At 47.8% G+C, this 10916-nt stretch overlaps 1 protein-coding gene across 1 annotated transcript in view; it reads right to left on the bottom strand.

Annotated features, from left to right (window-relative positions):
* Positions 1 to 7183: 7183 nt before the first annotated feature.
* The window catches only part of LOC133139017 (four and a half LIM domains protein 3-like), a 34747-nt gene continuing 31014 nt past the window's right edge, over positions 7184 to 10916 (bottom strand). The window contains exons 5-6 of the mRNA XM_061258258.1: positions 9635 to 9821; positions 7184 to 8970 (exon numbers count right to left, since the gene is read on the bottom strand). Of these exons, the coding sequence (XP_061114242.1) occupies positions 8819 to 8970; positions 9635 to 9821 (339 nt within the window). The 3' untranslated portion in view covers positions 7184 to 8818. The remainder of the gene's footprint in view (positions 8971 to 9634; positions 9822 to 10916) is intronic.

The raw sequence follows: 10916 nt of genomic DNA, 5'->3' as shown, positions 1-10916 counted from the left end.
GACCAACCCCCCCCCCCCCCCCCCCCCCCACATGCACACACACACACACACACACACACACTCCCCCCCCACACATACAGACACACACACCCCATATGCACTCACACACACACTCCACTCCTCCCTCTTCCAGGAATAATATCAGGTTTTATGGAAAAATGAATTGCTCTGGCAGGAACGTGACTCCACGATGAACCGGATGGTAAAGATGGCGCACGCAGAGACTACCGGCCCAGTGCGTTCTGCCTTGCTGCTGAAACCAGAGTTCTCAGCGGTCTCCGGGAGCAGTGGAGACTTCGTAGGGTACTTATTTATTTCTGTTTTTCGCTGACTCGGATTGCAGTCCCGACCCCTCCAGGTGACCTCAGAAATTTCCGCTCAGTCAGGAACTCTCGTTTACCGGAACGCGGGGTTCAAATCCCGGCCAATCTGTGACATCACGCCCGCATTAGCCAGCTGTTGTTTGAGCAGCACTGTGCACTACACAGTTGGTGTTGTGTCGAAGGAGACAGCGCATATTTTGAGGATGCAGTAGTTAGGAGTCTTTTTCATACGCGGCCCGTGTGAAAAGTGTGTTAAATGAATTTAGCGCTTTAGCACAGACCGGGGGGTGGGATCTGCTTTAGCGCTGGCAGACCGGGGGGTGGGATCTGCTTTAGCGCTGGGAGACCGGGGGGTGGGATCTGCTTTAGCGCTGGGAGACCGGGGGGTGGGATCTGCTTTAGCGCTGGCAGACCGGGGTTGTTTGGGAGCTGACGGGGATGAGGTGGGGCTCGTGTGCAGGAGCTGTAACCTCAGAGAGAGGAATCAGAATTTGAGCTTACGGTGCAGTTTTTCCACATGTGACGCAAGGTCATTACCCAGAATCCCTCCCTGCAGTCTCTTCTGACTGGGACCGGTATCAGATTTTTTAAAAAACATTTTGGGTCACGAGAAATTCAATCCGTCTCTGCGTTTGCGTTGCCGGAAAATGAAGAGATGAGATAATTTGTGTTCGGGTGGAAAAGGGGCGAGATCGCCGAGGATAGAGCAAATGAGGAGAGGGAAAATCTCAGGACCTTGTGTTCTGTACATCCAAACGCTGGGATGTAAAGTGAACGTGCCCAGCCCAGCACGATAGAGCGAGTAAGTACACACTCACAACATGAGCATTCAACACACACTCACACACACACACACACTCACACTCACACTCCTGCAAGCACACACACACACACACACTCCTGCAAGCACACACACACACACACACACACACACACTCATGCAAGTACACACTCACACTCACACTCACACTCACACACACACTCACACTCCTGCAAGCACACACACACACACACACACTCATGCAAGCACACAGACACACACACACACACTCTCATGCAAGTACACACTCACACACACACACACACACTCACAACATGAGCATTCAACACACACACTCACACACACACACTCACAACATGAGCATTCAACACACACTCACACACACACACACTCACAACATGAGCATTCAACACACACTCTTGCAAGCACACACACTCACACACACTCATGCAAGCACACACTCACACAAACACACACTCATGCAAGCACACACACACACTCACACACACACACACACTCACACACACTCACACACACTCGCACACACACACACACACACAGTCACACACACACACTCATGCAAGCACACACACACACACACACACACTCACTCATGCAAGCACACACACACACTCACACACACTCATGCAAGCACACACACACTCACACACACACTCATGCAAGCACACATACACACACACTCTTACACACACACACACTCATGCAAGCATACACACACACACACACACACACACACACTCATGCAAGGACACATACACACACACACATTCATGCAAGCACACAGACACACACACACTCATGCAAGCACACATACACACACACTCTTACACACACACACTCATGCAAGCATACACACACACACACACACACACACACACATGCATGTACACACACACAAGCACAAACTCACACATGCACATGCACACAAATGAGGTGTGCAACTGTTACCAATCTGCACCTGGTGTTGCATTTTGTTGTCTCTTTGTGTGCCAATTGTGAATCATATCGTATTGTGTTATGAGTTTGTTTGCTATCCTTTGGCTGCCACCTTGGCCAGATCTCTCTTTGAAAAACAAGTTTGTAATATCAACGGGACTTCCTGGTTAAATAAAGGTGTATGAAATGATACGAATAAACACCCAAAAGGATGAAAATGATGAATGGTAATTGCGTGTGAAAGGTGTGCACAGGCCGTTCCTCTCACAGAACGTCCTGACTACACGCGTGTGCTTACATAAGAAGGCTCCTTGTCGCGTCCGTGAGCCGTGTCCAGGGGCGGGGGGGGGGGGGGGGGGGGGGTGTAAATCTCAGCCCGGGGGTGTGTTTGGGGGGCCTCTGCTTGCGTGTGTGTCCCCCACTGGGACCACAACTCCTCACGCTGACGCAGAAAGCGGGGTTCAGGGAGGGGGGGGGGTGGAGGACGGGGGTGTCTGTGTCCCATCTCAGCGCTCCAGTGTGAACTGTGGCCCAGACCCCTGCCTCTAATGTTGCCGTGTGTGTATGTGTGTGTGTGTGAGTGTGTGTGAGTGTGTGTGTGTTGTGTGTGTGTGAGAGTGTGTGAGTGTGTGTGTGCGTGTGTGTCTGTGTGTGAGTGTGTGTGTGTGTGTGTGTGTGTGTGCGTCAGAGTGTGTAAGTGTGTGTATGTGTGTGTGTGAGAGTGTGTATATATGTGTGAGTGTGTGGGTGTGTGTGTGTGTGTGTGTGTGAGTATCTGTGTGTGAGTGTCTGTGTGTGAACGTGTGAGTGTGTGTGTGTGTGTCAGAGTGTGTGTGTGTGTGTGAGTGTGTAGGTGTGTGTGTATGTGTGTGTGAGAATGTGTATGTATGTGTGAGTGTGTGTGTGTGTGCGTGTGTGTCTGTGTGTGTGTGTGTGTCAGAGTGTGTAGGTGTGTATGTGTGTGAGAGTGTGTATATATGTGTGAGTGTGTGTGTGTGTGTGTGAGAGTGTGTAGGTGTGTGTATGGGTGTAAGAGTGTGTATATATGTGTGAGTGTGTGTGTGTGTGAGAGTGTGTATGTGCGTGTGTGTATGTGTGTGTGTAACAGGGAGTCCCCACAAGTCACTGTCAGCACTTGTGTCCCCACAATGACATAAATACAAGTGCGTGTGTGTATGTGTGTCAGACATGGTGTATGAGTTTTGAGTGTGAGAGACTGGATATGTGTGTGTGTGAGAGAGATAGGGTATGTGTGTGAGAGGGAGCGAGAGAGAGAGTGTGTGTACAACTGACCCCCCAGCAAAAGCAACTGCGATGAAATCCAGATGTTCAGTCCCCCCTTGAATACTACCCCCTCAAACGTGTACATACACACACACACACATGCGCACACACTCACACACACTCATACACACATACACACACACACTCACACACACACACTCGCACTCACTCAAACACACACACACACCCACACTCAAACACACACACAAACATACACACACACTCATGCAAGCACACATACACACTCACACACACTCATGCAAGCACACACTCACACACACTCATGCAAGCACACACACACACACACACTCATGCAAGCACACATACACACACATACACTCTCACACTCACACACACTCTCACACACTCTCACACACACACACACACACACTCATACACACACACACACACTCACACTCATGCAAGCACACATACACTCTCACACTCACACACACACTCTCACACACACTCACGCACACACACACACACTCATACACACACTCACACACTCCGTCTCTCTCTTTTCTGTCTCCATCCTCCTCCTCCCTCATCGTGCCCCTCCCCTTTCTGATTTCCATTTCCTTTTTTGGTGAAAGAATCTGAAAAAGTAGCAGGAGCTTGGGTGTGTGTATGTGTGTGTGTGTGTGTGTGTGAGGGGGGGGTAGAGACATCCTCCAGGCCTGAAGAACAGCATATCCGGCCTTCAGGTCATTAAGTGCGTGTGTGTGCGTATGTGTGTATCACCCAGGATGTGACACAACACATTCCTGTCTGCCCCGGGAAAAGGGCAATACATGGCGAATACACCCCCTGGTTGAGTGACATCATCACTAAGCGCCAGAATGACGTGCCGCCGTTTCTTTCGCCACAGGACAGCGGGCCCACAGGTGTGACTCAGCACCTCAGCCACTGATTGGCTAAAGAGTCCACGTACCTGGGCTCTAGACCCAGAACCGCCTGCTGATTTGACGGATCGCAGTGAGCAAAAGCCATGAATGTAGACATCTAGCGGGAAGGAAATGTAGACTGAGAGACGTTTTGGTGTAAATTGACTAGTGCCCTGCTGAAAAAAACTGCTCAAGCTAGGTTTTGAAACAGCTGGTAGCTGGTTGACCAGTTTGACCAGCTCCAAACTCAACAAGGTTTGACCAGCTCAAGCTATGTTTTGAAACCAGCTCATACCCAGCTAGACCAGATTATGACCAGCTTGAGGCCAGCTCAGTTTTGAAGCTGGTCAAGCTGGCATGGCTGGATCTCACAGCAGGGTGCAGCTCAGCTTTTACCTGTTTTTATTAACAACACAGGGATACTCAGGGAAACCTGGATGTCTCTCTTCTCCTGCAGGTTGAAATTCCCTGGTTTAGGCTCCGGGGCACATCCGGGAAGAGAGCCAGCCGCCCCCTGCTGCTCTGACGGATGTTTCCGGAGTGACTCAGCTTGCCACCGACACCGTCGGGGCATGGGTTCAACCCCCGGGTTTTTAATTAAAAACATCCGGCGTCTCCTCGCCGTGGCTGGCACTCTGCACCGTGTGGAAGAGGTGGAAAACCCGCCGTCCGCCAGGAGAACGTCGAGCGGTCACCCCAACAGCACGCGAGAGCTGACCCCTGACCCCTGAAACCCTACGCTGGCTCTCGTTTTTCATCCCAAAGTCTGCGGTGTGCGGTGGCAGCTCATCCTAAAATCCCGTTTTCGGGACTCAGGGAGCCAGGGCCCTTTGTGAACTTCCCGGGAAGAAGACGACTGGAAGCCAAGACCGCATGTTTAGGTTTGGACGTGTTCACAACGTTACATTTCAGTTCACAGGCATTTATCCAGAGAGACGTACAACAAAGTGCATAGCCGTAACCAAGGACAAGTGCGCTGAAAGACCCTAGAGGGAAGTACGCTTTCAAGCGCTGCGTACACAACAAAGATAAGGACTTGGGCCTTGTAGATTAATCTGACAATGCATTATAGCTATACAACCATTCACAAGAACTGAGTCTGCGGCTTGCTTTGGGTAAATATAAATGTAAAAGATTTGGTCAGATTGTTTAGTGACAATGTCTGGACATTTGGGAGGTTTTTTGTATGATATCCTCCTAAAACCTGGTAATTAATTCTGTACCCTGTATCGGAGTCTCTGGTCTTAATCTCAAAGACCAATAATTATATTACATTGAAACATATACAAGGGACATAAAACTAAAATGAAATAATATTTTCTAAAATATTTTCACTGGACTATGTTTTGTCATCCCAGAGACACATGATGTGAAAATTTTTTTCTTATTTCTGGGTTTTAGGAGGATACAGTAACAGTAGTTATGCTTATGTTAGTTTAAGCTAAAGCATTACAGGGTAAAGGGCAAAAAGTGTCAGCCAACTTAGGAACAAAAGCTACAAAACAGAATATTTTTCATTTAAATTTATTCTTATAGGCTTCTATAAACAAATCATATAAAGGAACATTTTTTTTTTTTTTTTTTAATCTTGTTTTGAAGTCATTCTTTTATCATGCTCTGAAATGTGAGGCATGTTTTTGTTTTTTTTTACTCTTTAAGGCACAAAAAGCATTTCAGTCAACTCTGACTCCAGCATCAAAGCTCAAGAAGTGGAATATACGTTTACTTTTTTTAAAAGAAATTTTCCATAGGTGACCAACTCATAACAACAATAATTATCACAAATATTAAGAAAAAACCACAGGAATGACATCATGCATTGCATCTCATTGGTTAACATGTTTGCATAATGCATAGTGTGACATTGGGGCTAGCCCATTCATTCTCATCAATAACAATGGCTATAAAATGCGAATAAAGATGGCATACAAAGACACAGGAAATAAAAGTGTAAAATGAGCATTAAGTCAATTAGCAGATAGGATTTAATAAAAAAACAACATCAAAATGAAAGTCAATTTCAATATAGCTGTTATAGAATAATTAGTGGTCACGTGACACTATATTGCTTTGTAGCGTGCATGTTATGTGCATTGACTATGCCTCGAGAACATATCTCAACACAGTGTCATGCTTGTGTGTATAAAATAAGAACATTTCTGAATGTAGCTTGTTTTTGTAATGAAAATATATCAAGAAAATTAACCTCAATGACCGAAAGCTCCCTCCTTTTTCCTTTTTTAGTTCTTTCTTATCATTCTCTCGTTCTCATACCTTCATCCTTTCATTTTTTATTTATTTTTTGCCATAAAGAGATATAAACAGTGATGGTGAGATCATGTTGAAATGTTTTACGCACCGACCGTGAGTTATTTTCACATCCGTTACGAGAAACACAAACATTCAGAAACTACATCTTAAACCAGACGTGTGAGGGGAAAAATCAACATAATAGTGTGCTTATAATAAGGGCAGGGAAACACGGTGACACAGCAAGGCTTACAATGCAGTGTGCATTATACAAAACTAATGTGTAGGAATATAAATATCTTGTGGCTGGTTGTGAGTTGTAAGTGTGCTTGTGTGTGTTGTGCGTTACAGTATGCGTGTAGTATGTGTGGTGTGTGTGTGTGTGTGTGTGTGTAATATGTGGTCATGTGTTTGCTTCAGCAGTTTTGTGAGGCAATCGTGCAAAATCAGGAGGACAGAGAGAACAGTGGATTTTGTGACAGCAAAATAAAATATTTTTTGTCCTTTTCTGGCTTAAAAAAGTGTGCGTGTACAGTATGTGTGTAGTATATGTGGTGTGTGTGTGTGTGTGTGTGTGTGTGTTTGTTACAGTATGTGTGTAGTATATGTGGTGTGTGTGTGTGTGTTTGTTACAGTATGTGTGTAGTATATGTGGTGTGTGTGTGTGTGTGTGTGTTTGTTACAGTATGTGTGTAGTATGTGTATAATAATAATTCTTAAGGCTGATTCTTCATACAGTCCTCCCTCTGTCATCATTGACACTGGGCCTTAGAAATGGAGCAGAATCCAGACTGGAACCGTCACAAAATGGCTGACTTCTCACGGCTGACTGAGGGCACACCTGTGTGGACTGGGAGAGCTGGGTCAAATCTCTCGCCTGCGCACCGACCATTTCAGTGTGTCTGGCCAAGACCCGGACAGCAGTCTGCCCTGGAGTTTCTCAAACGCTGTTATTGTTTTTTAAACACAACAGAGTGACGAGAGGTAAATAAATATAAAAAGCGGGGGTGGGTTTGCATCAGGAACTGGGCCAAACAATGAAAGCTCTTTGGTCAGAGTCCCTGGAAAAAAAAACCTTTCCCATGTCGTAGCTATTTGGATATTTGGAAACGTACAGATATGAGTGCATGAAAGCTGGATTTGGATATTTGTGTTTATGTAACTTTTGACGAAAGGCAGCGGAAGATCTCGTTCTGTGCAGAGCGGTTCAGAACAACGGCCCCGCCAGGGGACTTATCACAGCAGTGGTCGATGAAAGAGAATTTTATTTTTTTGTGTGTTTCTGAAATTCAGTGGGAGGGGTTTTCCCCAAAATTCCCTGGACACGGCGGGTGCTGACACGGATCACACAACGTCACGGCGGAGGTGCGTTTCTGCTCCTCCAGGATCACGCCTTCCAAACAAAACCCTGGAAGTGCAGTAGTGCTCTCACCGATGAGTATGTTTGAGTATGTTTTCTGAACAAAAAGGTACAATTTAATTATACATTGCTGGTCCAATTTTATGTACCTACAGGGTACTGCCACAGCGACAGGCATTTGTACCTCTTTTAGGCACTTTCCGTACCTTTATTTTTGAGTGCAGTTGGGCAGTTTTAATGGATCTGGTCGCACTGTGTGTGCCGCCATTGGTGAAACGCTACTGGGGCTGATGCTGACGCAGTGACTGCTGATGTGGGGGCAGTGAGTTTGGGGGGGTCCTGCTTGACACAAAATGGCCGCCTCCGCCCCCTTCCCCCCCAGCTGTTTCCGTAGTTCCCTTTGTAGATGAAGGGAAACCCTGGCGCTCGGCACAGACAGGATGAAGGGGGGGGGGGGGGGGGGGGGGGGAGGGGGGGGGAGGCTGCTCGGTGCGTTTTTCTGAACGCGAGAAATGGACCCTGCAAGTACAGTAATGTTCTCTTTGGGTACAAATGAGTAGTTTTTCCAAAGCAAAAAAGGTATTACATATTGTTGGCTAGTGGTAAAATTGTATGTACCTTTCGGGTACCGCCCCAGCAACAAGCATTAATACTGTACCATTTTAGGCACTTTAATTTTTGGTACCATTATTTCTGAGAGTGCACTGTGGATGTGTGTGTGTGTGTGTGTGTGTATCTGTGTGTGCATGTGTGTGTGTGCATATCTGTGTGTGTAGGGGTGTGTTAGGAGTGAAATCTCTCTCTCTTTGGTGCAGTCAGGAGTGTAAACACCTCAGTAAGCCCCAGTGAAATGGTGAAGCAGGCCTGTGTTAGTATTTCTTCTTCTTTGGTGTTGAGGCTGTAGGAGGCCGTGGCTCCGGGGGGCGGGGTTTGGGGGGCGTGGCTCCGGAGAGGCGGGGCTTGGGGTCGTGGCTCCTTATAGGCCGCCGTTGCAGTCGCGGCAGAGGATCTGGTCGCGGTCGGGGAAGAAGCCGGCCCCCACCAGGGACACAGAACACCTGGAGCAGGTGAAGCAGGGCTGGTGCCACTGCCGCTCCTCGAACGAGATGTACTTCCCCCCGCCGAAACCTGGGGGAGAGAGAGAGAGAGAGAGAGAGAGAGAGAGAGGTGTTACACAGCTGACCGATCCAAACAGCACAATACATTGCGTGGCTTTTATTCACGGATGAGAAGCAGAAAGCGACGAGGGCCACTGAGTTGAGTCGACCATATCCACCACAACGCCGACACACAAAGCTACCATACGGGTGCCACACCTGCTAATGCTAGTGCTAAGCTAGTGCTGCTAATGCTAGTGCTAAACCAGTACTGCTAATGCGTGTGCTAAGCTAGTGCTGCTAATGCTCGTGCTAAGCTAGTGCTGTTAATGCTGGTGCTAAGCTAGTGCTGCTAATGCTAGTGCTAAGCTAGTGCTGGTGCTAAGCTAGTGCTGTTAATGCTAGTGCTAAGCTAGTGCTGCTAATGCTCGTGCTAAGCTAGTACTGTTAATGCTGGTGCTAAGCTAGTGCTGCTAATGCTCGTGCTAAGCTAGTGCTGCTAATGCTAGTGCTAAGCTAGTGCTGTTAATGCTGGTGCTAAGCTAGTGCTGCTAATGCTAGCGCTAAGCTAGTGTTGCTAATGCTAGTGCTAAGCCAGTGCTGCTCTAACTTCTGTTTCAGCGAGTCTTTAACCCTGGAGCGTTGGGGGGGGGGTCGCTGCGCGGTCGCGGTCGCGGTCGCTCGGGCGGGCTGACCTGTGATGGGCTTGCTGCAGGCCTCACACTTCTTGGCGTAGAGGTTGCCGAAGCACTTGAGGCAGTAGGGGCTGTCGTCGCGGGAGGTGAAGTGCTGCCCGGCCAGCTGCACCTTGCAGCCCGAGCACACGAAGCACTCCTTGTGCCACGGCTCGTCCCGATAGGTCACGCCCCCTTTCGCCAGGACCTGCCACAGGGCGTCACAGCTGTCAATCACCGGTGACATCACACCCCTTTTTCTGCCTCATCGACATTACATTACATTACATTACATTACATTACATTATTGGCATTTGGCAGACGCTCTTATCCAGAGCGATGTACAGTTGATTAGACTAAGCAGGAGACAATCCTCCCCTGGAGCAATGCTGGGTTAAGGGCCTCGCTCAAGGGCCCAACGGCTGTGCGGATCTTATCGTGGCTACACCGGGATTAGAACCATCGACCTTGCGTGTCCCAGTCATTTACCTTAACCACTACGCTACAGGCCGCCGACATAATACTAGTAGGTTACCTGGCTGTCGCTTTCGTCCAAAGTGACTTACAGTTGATTAGACTATGCCGGGGCAATGTGGGCTGAAGGGCCCGGACTACAAGCAGCCCTTGCGCATGCTTTCGTTCACATGTTCCTCACGTGAACTTGCTTGAAAACTGTCAAAGTGTTTATTAATGACATGAGATTTTCTTTTCTTTTTTTCCCAAGATTGATGACACATCTTTGTTGGCCTTTCTAAAAATAACAAACAGACATCGAAGGTCTGTTCTCGCTTTTTCTGAATCTCGAACATCTTGTTTAAGCCTCCTCATTTAAACGAGCTTAGCTAAGCACACAGTTCAGGTCACTTAGGGACCAAGACCAAACAGTTAATTAATCTCAGTGTTGCCTGCGGTTGTGCTCGGTTGTTCTACTTTGTTTGCACAAATTAAAACCCTCAAATACGAGATGAGAATCCAGTTATTATCCGTGCATATCGATTAAACCTGAAAAAGGGATTAAACCTGAAAAAGGGGATTAGTGTTTCCCCTAAACAGGGAACCCATTCTGTCTCAATCAGGAATTTTCCAGTTACAAGACAACGGAATATCAAACAGCGTTTCAGCGTTTCACCACAACAAGAGCGCTGTGTTGGCGAAGAGAAAAAACCCCGATCCTGACTCACAGCCGAACGCTCGTAAAACGAACGCAGACAGAAGCCGCATTGTGGGATCTACCGAGGCTGTACTGCCCAGCTCTGGAGGTCCTGTACAGGCAGGAGCGACCCGGAGCGACCGTATGGCCCAG

Source organism: Conger conger, chromosome 1, assembly GCF_963514075.1.
Source record: "Conger conger chromosome 1, fConCon1.1, whole genome shotgun sequence".
NCBI lineage: Eukaryota > Metazoa > Chordata > Actinopteri > Anguilliformes > Congridae > Conger > Conger conger.
This window is presented reverse-complemented; position numbering and strand designations above follow the sequence as displayed.